General features: G+C 41.5%; 1 protein-coding gene across 12 annotated transcripts in view; it reads left to right on the forward strand.

Moving 5' to 3' along the window:
* Positions 1–19,295, forward strand: part of mical3a (microtubule associated monooxygenase, calponin and LIM domain containing 3a) — a 96,694-nt gene that overhangs the window by 52,215 nt on the left and 25,184 nt on the right. For 11 of the 12 annotated variants that reach the window (XM_046038016.1, XM_046038015.1, XM_046038019.1 and 8 more), the window contains 10 exons: positions 116–209; positions 2,330–2,477; positions 4,474–4,670; positions 4,833–4,951; positions 5,061–5,123; positions 5,264–5,437; positions 14,681–14,867; positions 15,573–15,667; positions 15,905–15,998; positions 18,453–18,648. In XM_046038016.1, the coding sequence (XP_045893972.1) occupies positions 116–209; positions 2,330–2,477; positions 4,474–4,670; positions 4,833–4,951; positions 5,061–5,123; positions 5,264–5,437; positions 14,681–14,867; positions 15,573–15,667; positions 15,905–15,998; positions 18,453–18,648 (1,367 nt within the window). Of the gene's footprint in view, positions 1–115; positions 210–2,329; positions 2,478–4,473; positions 4,671–4,832; positions 4,952–5,060; positions 5,124–5,263; positions 5,438–6,407; positions 6,510–14,680; positions 14,868–15,572; positions 15,668–15,904; positions 15,999–18,452; positions 18,649–19,295 lie in introns of all 12 variants that reach the window. The other variant, XM_046038025.1, reaches the window with a different exon arrangement.

Raw genomic sequence — 19,295 nt, forward strand, 5'->3', positions numbered from 1 at the left:
CTTCACAATAAATTTAAAGTATCAGTCAAGGATAATCAGTCGATAGACACAAGGTGTCGATGTGCTACAGTATGTTTGGAATTTCAGATGTGTAAGATTAATGTGTATGTCGCAGGTGAGGCACTTCTTTGACACGGGGGAGTCCAGGGAAATGCGCATTGAAATTGAGAATGTGATCAACTCGTCCACACCCAAGTTGGCCAGGAATGGTTTGTATCTTTCACATGCTTAAAAAGGACACTATAAACTGTTTTAGTAGCAGAAAAGCTAAGCTTAAATGTGCTGATTGATCAGTGTAGAATTTAGCTTGAATCATTGTTGCTGAAATGTAATAATGAACTATTTTCACTCTAGACAATTACCTGCTTGACAAGCAGTTGCAAGGTAACAGTCCAAATGCATGGTGTTGCTTTTCAGGGATACCTAATATTTTTTTTACAGTTTTAATATTTACCTGCCATATACTCACAAATAGGGCTGAATGATTTGGGGAAAAAAATATAATTGTGATTTTTCTGCCAGATATTGCGATTACAATGCGATTTGCGATGTTTTATTTTATTTTATTTTTTTTTATTGAAGCTGTGCTAAACTGCCAGGACGGAAGCCGCGTCAAGCAGCACAGAACAGGGCTGAGTTCAGCGCAGGCAAAACGTAGCAAAACGTTTTTTTCAACAGAAAAGGTGGTTCCCTGAACACCCTGCTGTGTAGGCAGGCGCAGTGAATTTTCCTGCCTTTTTAACGCAGTTGTTTACAAATTTTTCGCAGCTGATTGGGTAACACCTGAGACACGCCCACCAAACGGGAGAAAATACCCCGAAGCCCGTTGCAGAACGTTTCAAGGAAACATGTCGTTCAATCCGAAAATTTGGCAAAACGTTTTGAGATTGAACTCGCCCCAGATGAACCAGGCATAAAGTCAGACACAGAAAGGCAGAGAGAATCCGGTCGATTTTCAAAATAAAACACCCGTTGCAGACTCCTGATCATACTTCGACCATAAACACAGTTTGAACTGACAAAAGAAAGAAAAAATTTAACTATGTAGCTTAACCATAGTAGAAGCATAAAAACCAAGGACAACTGAACAAATAAGTAAAATCTGAACAAGTTAGCAAAATCAGACGGTGCGCTACGCTCTTATTTTGAAATGCTCCATGTGGATATGTAATGTCAGCCTACAGAGAGCGGGCTCACTGACACCTGGGGCGAGTTCAATCTCAAAACGTTTTACACCGGTTTGCAACGTTTTCAGATTGAACGGCATGTTTCCTTGAAACGTTGCGCAACGTTCTGCAACGGGCTTTGGGGTATGTTTTCTCCCGTTTGGTGGGCGTGTCTCATGTGTTACCCAATCAACTGCAACAAGTTTGTAAACACAACGGCGTTAAAAAGCCAGGAAAATGCAGTGCGCTTGCATACACAACAGGGTGTTCAGAGGACCACAGTTTCCGTTGAAAAAAACGTTTAGCTACGTTTTGTCTGCGCTGAACTCGCCCCTGTTATCTGTGGTTGAAGAAGGTTAAACGCTCCGCTGCTGAAACACTTCAGTGTGAGTTGACGCCGGACAAAACCGCGGCACAGCCGCTTCCCGTGTCTGTTTGGCTGACACCATTATTTCACGTTTGTAAATGTACACGCCCTATGCCCGCTCTGGTTAGGACCGTAACAGGAAGCACATCCCGCTTTTGATTGGCAAGCAGATCTGTCACACAAGGATGACAACGAATGAATTTGTAACTGCATGACTGTTTAAAGCAGGTCAGAGGCGCTGTATAATTAACCTACATTTTAATCGCCGTCTTCACGATTAGCTAATTGCATTCTTTCAAATCGCAATTTCGATTTGAAAACAATTAATCGTTCAGCCCTACTCACAAATGAATAATGTAAAATGAATAGTGGAATGATGGACTGATAGCAGCCTCTATTATTTTGCCATACTAATTCTCATTCAAGCCCCCTGGTTATATTCAACATTTAAAGTCAGTTCTAGCTGTTTTAAAGGTTTCCTATGAGTTGTGCATCCTCTCCTAACCTCTCATTTGCATCCTTCTCCTCCTTTACATCAGTAAAAGTTTAACATCTCACAGTTCATAATATGTCCTCATTGGCTGGTTAAAACTGGCACTAACATGGATGATGACGTCATGGATGACAAAACTTTATGATCCTATGATCAGCCTTGCCTGACCAAGGCCATGAGTTGAGAAGAGATGTGTAGTGCTGCCCATAAACAGTTTATATATCTTTCCTTGTTTAATCCAGATTCTGTCCAGCATGCTGCTTTTACATCAAGCCTTTCATTTTCTTCTTTCTGCCACACCAGAGTCCATAGCTCGGTCCAGTAAACTGCTCAACTGGTGCCAGAGACAAACGGAGGGATACAGGAACGTTCACGTAACGGACCTTACTATGTCTTGGAAGAGTGGTCTGGCCCTGTGTGCCCTCATTGACCGATACAGACCGGACCTCATGTGAGTATCTGAAAGAAATACACCCAGAACAGACGCCACAAGGAGCAAAATACATTGCAAATGTGTTTTGCAATGTGTGGACTTTGTGAGAAAACATTTGCAAACTCGGCCAAGTATATCCCATTATGGTTAGAGTGAAAGGGTTAAAACTGCTGCAGGGCCTGCAGAATGACTGGCCTGCTGTGTTTATGTGTGTTTGTTGGTTGCAAATGATGTTTATTGTCTGGTTGGGACCTTGGGTTTGAGTTGTACATCACTGTAAATGAGGTGACAGCTCCCAGTCATAATGGCCTCTTGGGTCCCTTAAGGGAGTCCTCCTCATATCCACACACACACACACACACACACACACACACACACACACACACACACACACACACACACACACACACACATATAAACACTCTCCTTATTCTCACACGCTCTATAAACAACACAGTCTCCATCCGCATTGTCTAATGTAGTTTGTTACCCTCTGGAGACAATGTGGAAATTAACATTATAAGCTATTAGTGCCTGTGTCCTGCCTGACCTTTACCAAGTTGTGTAGCAGTTGTGCTCTGCTGCCTTTGATAGGCCAGATGATGGGAGGAGGGGAGGGAGAGTGATGAGTGGAGGTACTCTGGGGAAAAGTGCGCTCACGTGTACGCATGTAGAAGATGGATGGTTGAGAGGGATTGAGTGGAGGGTCCACTCTGTGCCTGATGAGATAATTTAATGCTAATGCTTTTAAATGGACTATATATGCAGTTTGAGATGTATTGATGACCATTGTTAATGGTATTTTCAGTTGCAGTATAATGACATTTACAGTAATGCTTTCCACAACATGTGCAGTCGCCTGCTGTACAGAAATGCTTCTTCATTAGCGTTTAAAGCAGGCTCAGTGTCAGTTCATTTCCGTTAGAGCCAAAGCTGCTGGGTAGTTGTGGCCGGCAAATATAGATTTGTTCCTGGTTTTTTCAAAACATTTTGCTGATTCATCCCAGACTGATATTAGGTGCATTCTCTGTTGATTTGGTGAGCAAGATAATCAAGAATCATCAGCTATGTCAAAGTTATTGTCAAAGCTTTATTTCACAGTGCAGGAGATCACCAATCATGATATTTGGAAATTCAAAATGTAATAAGCAATATTTTTATATTACAGATGGATCTAAAGATTGTGTAATATATAAGAGGTTGCTTGTCATGACACATAATTTAAACCATCTTTCAGCTCTTTGTTTTTTGTTTTACAGCCAACAACTTTACTGTTTAGTTTGACTGTCACTGCTTTCATAGTGATGTGTCTAGCCACAACAGGCAACTGTTTTTAGAGAAGAAGTGCTGAAAAACTAACCATGCGATAGCAGACAAAGTTAGCTGGTGAACATAGTGGAGCATTTAGCGGCTACAAATCCAGATATTTCCCTCAAAAGTTAGCAGAGAGGGAGACCGGACTCAAAGGAGTGTGAATGTTGGACTTACATTTGTCACGTGGCCAGAAACATGACTGCAAATGAATGCTAATGTTGCTCTGTGTTTGTAGGATTTGCAATTGAACTGTTTGATAACAAATTTGCCATAACCACTTGGGTGGCAACATATCAATGTCGTGTTCACAGCTTGTTTCTGCTGTCTCCAAGTGGCCAAAGATCAGTTAATGCATGTTTAAACAACATTGTTTAAAAAAAACAACAAAAACATTTGTTGATATTGTTCTTACTAATAGTCAAGCCAATATTACGTCCTTAGAACATCGCCAAGTACACCTTGATTGGATTTTGGGGATATAAAATTGACTTATGGATAATAATATTCATGTGTGATACAGTCCTCAGGGTTCAAATGTAATGTTTTCATCTCTACACATGAAAAAGTGAACTTTTTCATGTGTAGAGATGAAAACAGAGATTAAGATTACTGAGATGAATGCTCATGATGATTAACTCCTCTCCCATCTCATTCTCCCGTTGATTTCTGGTCTTCTTCTCCGTCTTCCTCCTGCGCTCAGTGACTTTGATTCCCTGGACGAGCGAGACCAGGAGAAGAACAACCAGTTGGGTTTTGACGTGGCGGAGAGGGAATTTGGCATCTCGCCGTGTATGACTGGCAAGGAGATGTCTTCTGTGGTAGAGCCAGACAAACTCTCTATGGTCATGTACCTCAGCCAGTTCTATGAGATGTTTAAGGACACAGTGCCACCTGGAGGTGAGAGTGGGTGATACAGTAGGCCTGCTTCTTCTGTAATCTGGTTTTAGGAGGTGTCTGTAATAACTTTGACAGGTGCTTTGTAGACTTAATTACCCATAATCCTGAGAGGATTTTCATGCTCTTAATCTTCCATATTTTTCTTTTTGGATTTCTCTTCAGATAACCACAACTTGAGTCCTGAGGAGAAAGCAGCACTGATCACCAGCACCAAATCTCCCATCTCCTTCCTCAGCAAACTTGGTCAGAGCATAGCAATCTCCAGGAAACGAAATCCAAAGGTCAGTGTCTGAGAAATGCCTGTTAGCAACCTTCTTAAAGCATCAAATGTGGCACTCCCATCACTTTGTTGTAGTAAGAGTGACTAAGAATAACTTGTGTCATCAACAGGACAAAAAAGAGAAGGATGTGGACGGTTTGGGGAAGAGAAGGAAAACCAGCCAGTCTGAAGATGTGAGTAGTTCTGACAGCTTCTCATATGATGATCTTGTGATGATTGTTTGAGCAGCCTATCCATCCAGAACAGACAAATTAATCCCACTAGACAGACTGCAACTGGCAAACATTTTTTCCTGTTTTCTACTTTCTCACAGGAGGAGGTATCCAGGGCCAGTCGTGACGACAGGCCGTCTGTCCCAGCTATCCTGTCGGAGAGAAAAATGGACTCCTCTGCTGTGGGGAACCACAACAAAGTCAAGGTCATGGCCAACCAGCTGCTGGCCAAGTTTGAGGAGAACGCTCCACAACCTACAGGACTCAAAAGACAGGTATGAAGGAAGTCACGTGGTTCATGTTGGATGGAAAAAGCTTTCCACTAAGAGGAGATTAAGGAACAGGGAGTAGATGTTCAGACTTTCTGGACGCAGTAGGAGTTCAGATCATTTTTGCACACTCATTGTGGTTTGTTTTTCCTCACAACGAACATTTTCATAACCATGTAGATTTCAAGCTGTGTGACGGGGCCTCTGGTCTCAGGATTGACAAGCTGTAGGCCACTGTATTAATGAGCAGAGGTCCAGAATGCTAATATTGGTCATGCTGGGTATTGTTCCTGGGTCATGTAGGCGGCCTCACAGTGCTGACTGGGCTTGGAGGGCTCGGGTGAATTGGTTCGTAGAGCTTTGATTTGCTTGCTACTGGGAGTGGGAGGGAGTAGTGGGCTGCGGGAACACTAGACAGCATTGTTGATGGAGAGAAAGACGACTCGACTGTTGCTGTTTGAGAAAATGTCTTCTTACTGTTTGTCTTGTGTCTTGAAATAGCTGATTCTGATTTAATGTTTTTTTTTTTTTTTTTAATGTAAAAGATTCTATTTGTGTTTTGATTTGGCAATCAGAAGTCTCAGAAAATATCAGATTGTATGAAAAATACAGGATCTTAATAGTGAGTAATTTGGAGGTTTGTGGGGAAGGCATTGGTGTATAAAGGCTAAATAGTGTAGCAGTTGCCTGGCTAAAGATATGTTATGCACACACTTTGTATATTTCCTCTCTCTCCAGCTATTATTGATGTACATTCTGCATGGCATTTATGACCCTCTTTCGCTTCCTTATTAGTTCTGAACACATATTTTCCAACAACTGTGACTCCATCCACTCATGATCCACTTCCTTCTGTCTGTTTTTCTCTCTCTTTGTTTCCACCCCCCATCGTGGACAATTTCATGATGCCTTGCATGGTTATTTGGGCCTCTTACCGGCCTCCCTCACTGTCACTCATCCTCATCCGACCACAAAGGGGGAGTCTCTGCCCAATCTGGATCGTCTTTTGTCCCCTACCACGCCCCAAACCCCTCTTAATGAGCCAGTGCGCCTTGCACCTGTCCCAGCCTGGAGAAAGGTAAAGAGTGGAAAAGCCCCACCATATCCCCATTAGAGACTAACAACTAAACTGACCATCTAACCATATGTGAAAGCTGCTTTGTGTAGACCTGTACTTATCTGAGCATCACCCCCTCTGTAGACAGTCCTCAGATCTGTTGTGGTGTGCAAGATTTGGAGGAATTAACTGAATAACTCTTTTTGTGTTGTGACTGTCGGTGTTTTTAACTTCTTAATCAAATAGCTGTGCAGCTTTGTGTGTGTGTGTGTGTGTGTGTGTTTGTGTGAGACACGCATAAGATTGCAACACCATCATGGTTTCTCCTCCTTGCTTCTCCTGCCCTGGTTCAGAGACGCACACAGCAGCAGGAGCAGCTGAGCATTCGCTACAAAGAAATGATCAAGTGTCAGACACTGCCCAACAGAGGGGAGCAGGTATGGTTAGCTACACTGGTCCGATACAATAGTGTCGGTAGTTACAGTAGTAACTCCTTTCATATCCCATTAAGTCCTGATTCATGCTCCTACAAATGGAAATGGATTGTCCTTCCAATCCAGAGGCAAGGGGACGGGAAGGTAGCTTCACCAAGCCATACAACATCTCCCCACATCCGCTTAGACCAAATTAGCCCCAAGCAGATCAATAAGCAAAATATTAGATTCTAAAATCTTGTCAACAAATGTTTAAGCTATGTTTAAACATTACCCTTCAAATATAAAATCTAGGGCAGAAGTAAGCAGATTCACATTTGTAGGCACGACAGCCCATTATTGGCGGGTTTGATCAGTCAGATGTAGGAAGGGTTGATGCAAAAAATACTGTAAAAATGACATAATGCACAGTCATAATATGCTAATTACGTGCAATATACTAATTGGTACCTAGTTGCGATGTTTAAAACACAAAATGATATCTAGAATAATGTATGCATTAACATAATAATGTACAGCTTCTCTTAGCAGTGATTAGCAAGTCAAAGGTAGCCTTTCTTTTAAACAGAGTTCTGTTAACGTTAATTTTTTTCTCACCAGAAAGTTTTGCGTGCAACTTCCAGGCTTAACAAACCTGTCAAATGCATTTTCTTCATCATAAAACATTGGCAATGCTGATTATATTTAATTTTTTCTTTTCTTTTACTTTTTGATTAGAATTCTGCATTGTTTAAATCCATGTTTGCCAGGTTGGAGTCTTTGTCCTCCCTGCGGATTGCTGGCGTACTGCTACTTTGCTTGGCACAGTGAGGCCACCTGTTGATCAGTGGAATAACGTGAAAAAAACAAAAAATATGAGCGCCCATAAGAAAAACAAACAGAATGGTCCTCCTATTTTCAATGTCAAGGTTGCCTGCTATACTTCTGCCCTCACTGTATAAGTAGTAATTAAGCTTGCTATTTTGTTAGCCACCAACCCAACTAGGTGTGTTGAAATGTTACTGATTGACATTCACTCCGGCCTCAGTAGAAGACCAGCTATAGCCAACTGTCCCGCCTGGTTGTCATCCTTTTTTACTGTTCTCTCAAGCGAATAACACAGTCAGCATAGTAAAGTGCCAGCACCAGTTTTCTCCTGCTGATGCTTAGAAAGTTGCCTTTTTTTTTTCTCTGGTCTTGTCACTAGATTAAGCATTCACCTCACAGACATTGATTTAAAGCTTCAAACTGTCCTGTTTAATGGGATTTAATTCACTACTGTTCTTAAACGTCCTCTCACTGCACAGTAAGTCTCTGGCTGTGGAGTAAATTTAATTAGCTGAAAGTCAGTTGTAAAGACTGGAAATAATCTTGATAATCCTAAATACTTGAGTACACTTAGTGTTTGGGATAGAATGTTTAAGCCACTCTTATATTCAGTGCTCATGCTTGTTCATTGGCAAGCTTTTAATTTCTCTCTTTTCACAAAGTAAACATCACTTCATGCCTTGTTGGTTTTCTTGCACCACGTTTCTGTTCTATCTGTTTGCTTCATGTTTTGTTGACCAATATAGAAAGAACGTTTCTATATATCAGCCTTAACACTTTATGTCAAGGTTAATTACAGCACCAGTCAATTAAATTCCCTTTTGGAAATTTCTCACTAACAATGGACTGTATTTAGTGTGTGTGTGTGTGTGTGTGTGTGTGTGCCCCAGTGTGTCAGGACAACACATTAATTTAACCAAATGGACTACTAAATTTATGTGAGTGTGTACGCAAATCTGTTTAGATAGAAATTCCCCTCTTAGTTTTACAAGCTTTTGAAAGCATTAAAATGTATAAACCTACTATAAATGACAGCAATTATGAAGCATATTTACTCTGGACGATAGCTCATCATTTTCATCATCATTCTCATCATCTTCTGCTGAATCTGCTGTCCCTGTCCCTCATCTCTCAAGGCCAGAAGTGGCGCAGACCAACTGTCCAGCTCGGGTTCTCGGAGCTGCCCAAAGAAAATCATTCTTCTCCCTTCTTCCTCCTCCACTTCCTCGCTCTCTCTTCACTCAGAGGTGACACACAGTCTGCTCTATCTGTCTATCTCTGTCACAAATCCATTGCAAACCCATCTAGTGTCCTCTTACCCCCTGCTCACCCTTTTGTTCTCTAAAATGATCCCTCCAAATTATGTCTGCTGTGCCTCAGTTTCGGCGTCTGCGGTGTGTAGCATAAATAAATACAACAGATTTCCCCATATGAGCTTCCTAGAAAGGTTACAGTCTTGTTTGCTTTCCTGTGAGTGGGTAGTGTATGTTCTTATCAGACGAGCTGTTTGTTCTCATGCTGAAGGGTATGTTGTTGGGATGTGACGGCTTGTAAATGAATGTAGACTGACGGGACCCTGGGTAGTTTTCACTTAGTGTCAGAAGTTCTGCATAACAAGCTGTTCTCTAACACACAACAGTCAACTCCTTTTGCTCGATGCAAACCGAAGTGTTAATACAGTATGTGTGTCTGCTCATTTCTGCCTTCAAGCATTTGTGTAACAGTCCGGAGGAAGAAGAACTTGAATACTACGAGAGACCTCTGAAACACGGGGTAGAGTAAATGAGTGATTGCATGGCTATGTGTTGAGCTTGTTTCTGCAATTTCTGTTGTTTGTGTTTGGCATTTTTTAACGAGATAGTTGGAGTAGCTGTAAGCAGACGTCTTTATGGAACAAACAAATCAGGCTTTTCTTTATATAAGCTACACCCAAAATCATCATCAAGTCTCAATAGCGCTTCCTTGGCAGGAGTGGAAGCCGCTGCACCTGACAGACCCCGGAACCATTCACATACCTGGTATACAGGAGAGGGCTGACCGCCTTATCTCCAAGTTTAAGGGCAAACCTGACAGGCCACCAAAGGTGAACACTGTGCATGGACATTTTATGAGAACATGGTTTTCAATTTCGCGTTTTAGAGTTTTATTGAGTACATTTGTAAGCCTGTCTTAGCATTCTCCCAAGTCTAATTCCCTCTTCCAACCATTACTCTTTTCTCCCTGGAGCCTAAGAAAAAGCCGTCCCGTTTCTTTTTAGAGCAGTGGAAGTTGTCCTGTGACCTGACTGAGATCCCTGGTTCACCACTATCCTCTCCTGACGCTTCCAGAAAGGTTAGGTGTTGGTGCAGTGGACTAAAACTCTAACACATCACTCCTGTTGTACTGAGAAATAACCTCTTGTGGAAGCTTTTACTTTTGAGAAAAGGGCCATACTGGAAGGTTCACTCAAGCTTGTTCAGTTCAATGTAGTCTGTTGTTTTTCTAGGTATTTCTGCTGTATAGCCATACTAACTGCAGGGCATTGCTTTCATAGTCTACTAATTCAGTCTTAAAGAGGTGGTTTTATGCTCATTTTCAGGTTCAAAATCCTATTTAGGGCTTGTACCAGAACAGGTTTACACGGTTTAATTTTCAAATAACACCACATTTTTTTGTCATACTTCACATTGCTGCAGCTCCTCTCTTCACCCTGTGTTGAAGGTTTCGTTTTAGGTATGGAGTGATACATCTTGTCTCTAAATTATCTTTTTTGGGAGTTGCACATGCGCCCATAGACAGTATATTACTGGACAAAGCCAACAGGCTGATTTGAGTGGAGCAGTGAAGCCAGTTTTGGAATACTACTACAGGGCTACTTCCTGTTGGCACCAGCATCTACTGCGCGTGATCACGCAGCATAACCGTGGTTTAATGACGTAGAACAATGGCAGAAACACCGTAATTCTGGTAACAAAAAGTTTCATGGCTCAGTGTGTTTCTCTGACTCGAATCGTCACTGGTTAATCAGCCCACCTACAAGGCTCACCTGCCAAACACCAACGTAGCGTCACTGATGGCCAAATAGTTTGTTTTTTTTTAATTGCCAAGAGTTTATAATCTAAGCAATACGGTTACATCTCTCATGTGCAACGGGGTGTCGTAGGGTTTTGACGTCATTTTTGGGCCTACATGGATCCCTCCATGCAGGCTTTGGTCGGCTTCACAGTCCAATCTCTGGCTTACCCCCTTGGCAGTTCCTAGTTAAGGACTACTAGCGAATCAGTAGCAGAGAAGGGCGGGTCATGAGAAGCCGGTAAACAGCTTTGATTCAGCTGTAGGCTACTTGTTGCCAACCAGCTTGGCAACATGGACTGGCACAACAGTTTCAGAGTAGTGAGTTATAATCTGTAGCAAATGTATCTTTCATCCATAAAGTGTTAACAGAGCTCTGTCTCTACATCACAGTAACAACTTTATGTCCATTGACTGCCTGGAGGGTAGCTAATGTTTGGAAGAGAGAGGAGAGGTGTGTCCTGCAACTCAGTGTTTTTCCACCGGTGTTTTTGAGAGAGTGTCGGAGTAGGCGCTTGGCAAGCGTTATATGAGGCGCATTTAGCGTTTATCCCTGTGTCGTCACAAGGATGAAAGTGAAGCGGCTGAACTACAAACGAGGTATTTTCAAGCAGCTCAGAGCAGAGTTTTCTGTGGAAGATAGGAACTCCCTTTGGGCTGGACTTTGGGCTTTTTCAGTTTTGCAAACCTGTTACATGCACAAAAAAGGTATATAACTCAATAAAGAAGAGGGAATACCACCTCTTTAAATGTATGCAGTAATTTAAGCCTGTCAGCTGGACCTATGAAAACAATGGCTAACAAACCATCTGTTTAACACAATTACAAGCTTCTTGGAAAGGAAAACTTTTTTGGAAACTGCTAAAAAGGAAGATAATAACTTTATCTTCTACCTTGTTACACCCCTTTTGTGATTGAATCATCTATTTCTCTGCAGGAGCCCGCAATGCCTCTGCACTCTGATGATCAAATGCCCTTATATGTGCTTAGTATTCAAGAGAGGGCTGAGCAACTTGTCTCTCGGTTTGAGGGCAAGCCAGCCGGACCACAGGTGAAATTTCCCTATTAACACAAATTCTGATCATCAGGCTAATATTTATACAGGTTGATAAAGCAACACAGGTTTGTGGGACACTTGCCCTGTTGGTCAATTAGGAGACCCTAAAATCATCCATGGATCCCCAGTAGGTTGTTGGCCAGTTAGTTTAATACGTTAACAAGTAATTGCAAGTAGGCAGCATGTAAATAAGGATTCTAATAGCAGTAAAATGTAATGGAAAGTGAATGGAAAAATGATTTAGGTTTTTGTGAAGGTGATAAAATTCGACACAAAACAATACAATGTTACATGATAACAAAAAACTGTGAACTGTTTAATTGTTAAACTGTATGAAAGTACAATTAGTAAAAACATACAAAGCATAGAAACACAACTAATTTTGATGTTTGAGTTCACTTGGCTTGATTTGCCATTTGCACAGGTGCAGACAGGAATATTATTAGAAAGGAGAAACATAAAGAACATAGAGGTTAAGCAGCAGCATTTGAGGAGTATACTATTACTCTGCAATATATGCTAGTATGTTAGCATAAAACCTCAGACGGAATTAATCGACCAACAGGCTGCTCTCCAAACAAAATTTGGTGTAATAGTTTTATTTCAGAAAATTGTGTGAAGCAGGACATTTCTAAAACAAAATCAATAGAAGTTCATATTTCACTTGTTAAATTGACATTTTTGAAACGTTTAACTGCTCTCCTCTCTTCTTTTTGTGGAGCCTAAGAAAAAGCCCTCACATTTTTTTATGGAGCAGTGGCACTTGGCCCGAGCCCGGTCTCCACCTGATTCTCCCCTCTCCTCCTCTGACACCTTGAGACAGGTAGTCATTTCACACCTGGAAGGAATGGAGCTTGGTGACACTAACACACTACACCTGCACTTGGAAGATGCATCTTCTCACTTATTGGCAGAAGTTGTTCGACACGACTGAAGCTCACCTGTGACTTGCTTGAAAAGCTGGCTGCTTGTTGTGAAATATTAAGAGACTCATTTGCAACCCTGTTGATTGTTTACTGTGGTTGTTGTAATTAGTATGTGGTTGAGTAATCAGTCCTTTATGACTGTGACTCTAACTGAACAGATATCAAAATATTTTTAGCTGGAGTGTGCTTGATCTTAATTAAAATTCCCATAGTTATATTGCCAAGGGAGTCCCAAGTTGTTGTTGAGAATTGAAATAGCAGCTTGGCAGCAAAAATCTCATCTAGTCTAATTGTCATGTTGACAAGCACAGTTCCAACTGTGGTAGAGTAACAGCTTTGTAATGCAGTGGGACTGCAGCACAGTAAAGCTTACTAAAATCTATATCTATATAAAGTGTGCCTCATGTTACATTTCACCTCAATTCTTCAGGATAAGATTTTTTTTTTTTTAGTTTTAATAGATTGAACTTAATCCTGGTGTAGATTTAACTTTGGTATTAAACTAATGTTTTCATATACTGACTTTTTGAGTTCAGACAATAACACACCAGTTTGAATGGCCCCTTCCAGCATTTTCTTTTGTTCAATCAATTGTTCAATGAGTATACAGTATACAGTACCGGGTGAGTGCCACTGTGTGTGTGCAAGTGAATGAAAAATGCATGACTGCTTTTACTAAGCACATATAGTAGTCTTCATGAACAGTGATGTTACAGAAGCACAGGTACACTTTGGTGGCTGTCTTTCAAAATGTCATATTGGTGAATAGTAGCTTTTTTTTGATGTCCTAAATCCAATAATGCTCTTTGTTGGCCCGTAAATGAACAGTGGAATTATTTGTTTGACTGAGGGCATTTGTTTTTGAGCTATATTTGGTTTTGCAGCTAGCTGCGGCTTTCAGCACATCTCAACGCTTGATCAATCAAGCATGGAAACATTGTTTGTGAACACTTCCCGTGTTGAAGCTCTTGTTGCTATGACAAGTGATCTCCTTACAACAGTGGTTCTCAAACTGGGGTCTGTCCCACCTTGGGGGGCATAATGCCACTGGTCGGGGGGCATGGATGTTGAGCAGACCTAAAGTTGCATGAATGTGTCATGTGGTGGCATAAACACAAAAAAGGGCTTTGATGCAAGCAAGGCTATTTTGCCTACCTGAATCTTTCTTTTATTTTAATCGCATGTGTTAATGATTGATAAAAATGAAATCCACTTTTGCTGGAGTAAACTTTCTTTTCTTCTAAAAGTGGGGGTTTGACAGAAAATAGTTTGAGGACCACTGCCTTACACTCTCCTCTCCCCACCTCTTCCCTCTGTTTCTAATCTTTCTTTTTCATCCATCATTTTCTAATGTTTGTCCCACCTGTCTTTTTTCCCCCCCTAATGCTGGTGACAGCGCTATGTAAGGATGTACACAGGCGGCGTTAGCACATTGGCTGAGCAAATAGCCAATCAGCTTCATTCTCAGGAAGACCCTAAGCTCCCACCTGAAAAGAGGGATTTGGTAAGCATGCTGTCCCGGGGAGTAGAAGGCACGTAGCTGTATAGATGAAAGCCTCACTTGCCAGAGTGCTGTTGATACATTGTGTGTGTCACAGTTTAACCTCGATCCATCTCCCTTTAGCTATAGAGTGTGTGTTTGCTCAACAAGTAACTGCAGTTTGGGATGTGTTTGTAGATCATTTGCTCGATGATCGCTGTTCCTGCTGAGACATAACCATCGACTTGCTCTGTTGTGGTATTTTTATTAGGTTATAAAGTAGTTCGATACCCAGCATACTTCGACAGTGACCTGGTGTGTGAGCGTGTGGCTTGATGTCTACTTAATCTTTGATGTATTCAACCCTCTCCTCTCCTCTCCCATATGTTTCCTTTATTTTTTTCCTGAAAACTGATCAATACTGTATCCTTCCACAGGGCTCTCTCAGAAAAGAGTTCCCTGTCAATATTGGCGGCAGCGATGTGTGCTTCTTCTGCCGAAAGCGTGTGTATGTGATGGAGAGGCTGAGTGCAGAGGGGAAGTTCTTCCATCGCAGCTGCTTCAAGTGTGAATACTGTGGCACCACACTACGACTTTCCTCCTATGCCTTTGATGTGGAAGATGGTAAGTCTAACATTAAGATAAATAGTGTTCCATTGATATCCCATCCATCCTAAAGTCCTAAACATCAGCTGCAGCCAAAATGAATTGAATGCACCAGCATAAAAAAAAAGCAACTGTAGAATTTGAAAAATGTTTGACTTTGGCGCTCTCCAGTGGTTGTATCAAAAAAGAGATTAAGGCAGACAGACGCACCACAATCTCCAACTCCATCCACAGATATACAAACCAGAGACATTAAGATGAATGAGCTGAAAGCAGCACATTCACTGCACCAGATTTCACCAGGCTTGTCTCATTTTTTTGCCTCCAGAATGTTTTGAAAGATGCTTTAACCACGTGAAATTTCAGCACCTTCAGTCTTTTAATGTGGAAATCTCAGCCATTACATTACATTGATCCCAGTTGAGAGTTGAGGGCAGTCTTATGATTCCATGTTTTTCCTCTATTGGAGGTGCCTATTGTACTCAAGGACAGGCAGCAGATTGTTCATTGAGACAGAGTAGCTGTTTTTTTTCCCAGTTAGTCGTGGGACTTAAACCCACTCATTGAGACAGAAAGGAAGGAATTTTTTTTATTCTGAATGGAAAAACACACAACGACTTCTACAGAACAGATGAAGCCTATGGACCCTGTGCGGTGAAGTCTGCAGAATATGCAGTGCACATATTATTTATTTGCTTATGTGTTGTCTTCTTTATCCTGCAGGGAAATTTTACTGCAAGCCCCACTACTGTTACCGTCTCTCTGGCTACGCTCAGAGAAAGAGGCCTGCTCCCTCCCCTGCTCCAATCACTGCTAAGGTACCTATTTTTATTTACTTAATTGAAATCCTGGTGGAAATCAGGCTTGGCTGACAAACAATGAAGAAATAAATGTTTTGGTTTGTCTTCAGAATGCAGTGCGTAGGCAGGGGCCTATCGAGATGGAACAGTTTTTTTCCCTTTAACCTTTTGCTCCTGTGCACAGACCGTCCAAGAGCACTTGTGTCTCCCAACACTTTGCAGTGGTTGACGTCACCTGTCTTTCAACTTTTGCAGGAAAACCAGGCACCCCAAACTCCTACGGCGACCGTGGACGCCCCCGGAAGAGCGATGGCAGCAGCAGTCCCCTCGGCCGAGCTCCAGCCCTCAGGTACCACACTTTCCTCTCTTGCTGTGGTGGCTGCGCCCTGCCGTCTGGCCATGGGCGTGGGAGTCCCGCTGCGTACCCTCCGCCGCACACTCTCCTGGACCTGCCACCAGGTGGCACACAACCCTCTAGACTCTCCCTTCCTGTGTACCTACTGCATCTACCTCTTCTGCTGTTTCACCATCAATGTCCTGCTCGACCTCCTCTAGCATGACTCTCTTGTCCATCCTTTTTTTCCTTTCTTACTTCCTTTTACTCTTTGCCAACTAATGTCAGTGGGATTGTATTTAGCTGATTTTGTTAACTCACTGAGCCTGCGAAGCGTTCATGTAAATCTTGTGATTCTTCGTCTCAGTGATTGATTTATTTCTTGAAGATGCAGCATTCTTTCTGTTTCTATGGTAGCCATTTTATGACTTGTGATTGGCCGAGGCAGTTAAGCAGTGCTCTGGCAGCATAATTTTAAAAGTGAATGGTGCATCTTAAGTTTATTTCTTTTTCTTGGCTTGGAAATTAAACAGCAGGACAGAGCTGGTCATCTCTCCAGGCAGCAATATTAATAAGTATACAGTATTAAGTTTTACATGAGATGTGGCAGTAATGTGCCCGCTTTCTCAAGATTTGGCTAATAGCAAAACATTCATACATCCTAAATGAATTACATAAAAATTAATTTAACCTGCCTGTGTGTTTAACGAAGAGCCAAGCTTTATTCATTTTGTGATTGTAACCTCTAGTGGCCTGTGACTGCACACTTCTAGCTCTACCTCCTCCTGTGTGATGTGTTTCTTTTAGAGCCTGCTTTGTGATGTGTTTCTTTCTCACTGTAAGTTGTTCTGCGCCTACAGTATCCCCCTTACTGAAACTCACCACACTGTGATGAAGTGCCTGTATCAGTGCTTTTGTGAGCTTTACCTTTCACCCCTCCTATCAGAGCAGCTTAAAACTGAGAGCTTGAATTAGTGCCTGTGATTGGTTCTCTTGTGATTTTCACTCCTCTGTCCGACCTTCTCGGCTGCCCTGTCCTCCTGCATCCCTCACCCTCTCACCCCTGACAGATTGCAGCTAAGCTAACAGTACATCTGTGCTACATTAATTGCATCGGATATTATAGTTAATTATAGTAAATGTGAGTAGAAAGAGCTGGACAAAACCGGCTGGTAAGATTCCCAGAAAAAGAACTGGAATTTAAGTAAGTTACGTTTAGGCCTGCTGCCATGTGTGGCAAGTATAGTATTATGAATTAAAATTCTTACTCATAAATACTGTAGTAATACGATAAACATATGTAACATTAATTCCAGATATTAACAAAATTAAGGACTTACTTTCATTACTAAAAATGGGTGACATGGAAAAATAGTATTGCAAAAATAGATGCATCATTATAGTATCTGTTTAGGAAAATCATGTCACATTGTGTAGATCTTTTCATTAGAGAATAAATAAGAATAAATTTAGAAATAATTGTATTTATTTTAAATATTGAAGATAAATATGAACATGTTGGAAAGCCTGAAAAACAGTGCAAATTGCATTTGTTAGGTCATGGGTCGCTTTAGTCCTTTTAATTTCAGGGTTGGTTTTGATGGAAAGATCAACCAACCAAAAGGAAACCATTGCAGTCGTTTGACCACATTCCTCATCCACACAACATCACATATGGCGCAGTATCAGATGTCACGCATTCACTGTCACGTCCATCCTTTTTAGTGGGATTTACTCGAGCGTCATTGCTTTAGGGAATTGTCTGTCATTTTGTCCAATCTCGAGGACTGGAGTTCTGTCTCTGCTTAAGTGAGTGGAAATACGTGTCGTATAACTTATACTTAATTTAATTCATTCCACTTACATTCACAATCATCCAAGTAAATTTGAATGACACATTTCCGAAATAAATACAGTTTTAAGATTTGCTTCTCAGGATGGGAGAAGGGCAAGACACCAACCAAGTTTGTACCAATAACTATTTTAGAGTGTTACCTTATTTGTGTTTGTTGATACTATTTGCTGTAGGAATATAATCTAATGCAATAAATTAGAGATCTTAAATTGGTGTGTCCTTGTCAGTTTGTCCTTTTTGAAAATATCAAGTTGTTGTGGTGGTGTAGTGGGAGTAAATGGGAATAAGTAATCTAATAACGAATGTGTATGGGGGGGAAAAAAACATTGTCAGAATTTGCAGCCATAATCACACTACTTTTCACAAATAGTGACACAGTAAATTTGTTTTGACTCAGTTAAATACACAGACAAATAAATACAGTTAAAGGCTTAAAGATGCACCTTTTAATCAGTCCTGCATGGCTCCTGCACTGTGGAGGGTTGTGTTTTTCTCTGTTCCTCTCCTCTCTACTGTTGCACCTACTTGATTCTCAGTTGCCTTTTTTTGTGCTCTCTTTCCTCTGCCTACCTCCAACCTGCTGCCCACCCCTGATGCTCGCGTGTCAACCCCAGTACCGGAGGTCAACGGCCTGCAGGAGCCTAGTCTAGCTAAGCGTCTGCGGGGAACTCCAGAGCGCATCGAGTTGGAAAACTACCGCCTGTCCCTGCAGCGGGAGGAGGAGCTGGAGGAGGTGCCAGAGGAGACACTGGCAGAGCACAACCTCAGCAGTGTGCTGGACAAGGCCACAGATGCTGACCTGGGCTCCAGGTAAGAGCATAAAAATGATGGTATTTTTATGCTCTGTTGTTGAATGTCTCAAGCATGCATAATATTTGGATTTTTTATTTTACAACCTGATATTGGATTGGATTTCTTTGCGGTTTGTATCAATTGATTTACACACCATTCCTACCACTTTGAAGATGCTGAATACAGTGGGTACGGAAAGTATTCAGACCCCTTTAAATTTTTCACTCTTTGTTTCATTGCAGCCATTTTCCAAAAATCAAAAAAGTTCATTTTATTTCTCAGTAATGTACACTCAGCACCCCATCTTGACAGAAAAAATTTTTGCAAATTTATTAAAAAAGAAAAACTGAAATATCACATGGTCATAAGTATTCAGACCCTTTGCCGTGACACTCATATTTAACTCAGGTGCTGTCTATTTCTTCTGATCATCCTTGAGATGGTTCTACACCTTCATTTGAGTCCAGCTGTGTTTGATTATACTGATTGGACTTGATTAGGAAAGCCACACACCTGTCTATATAAGACCTTACAGCTCACAGTGCATGTCAGAGCAAATGAGAATCATGAGGTCAAAGGAACTGCCTGAAGAGCTCAGAGACAGAATTGTGGCAAGGCACAGATCTGGCCAAGGTTACAAAAAAATTTCTGCTGCACTTAAGGTT

The sequence above is a fragment of the Micropterus dolomieu genome, linkage group LG22 (genome assembly GCF_021292245.1).
Source record: "Micropterus dolomieu isolate WLL.071019.BEF.003 ecotype Adirondacks linkage group LG22, ASM2129224v1, whole genome shotgun sequence".
Lineage (NCBI taxonomy): Eukaryota > Metazoa > Chordata > Actinopteri > Centrarchiformes > Centrarchidae > Micropterus > Micropterus dolomieu.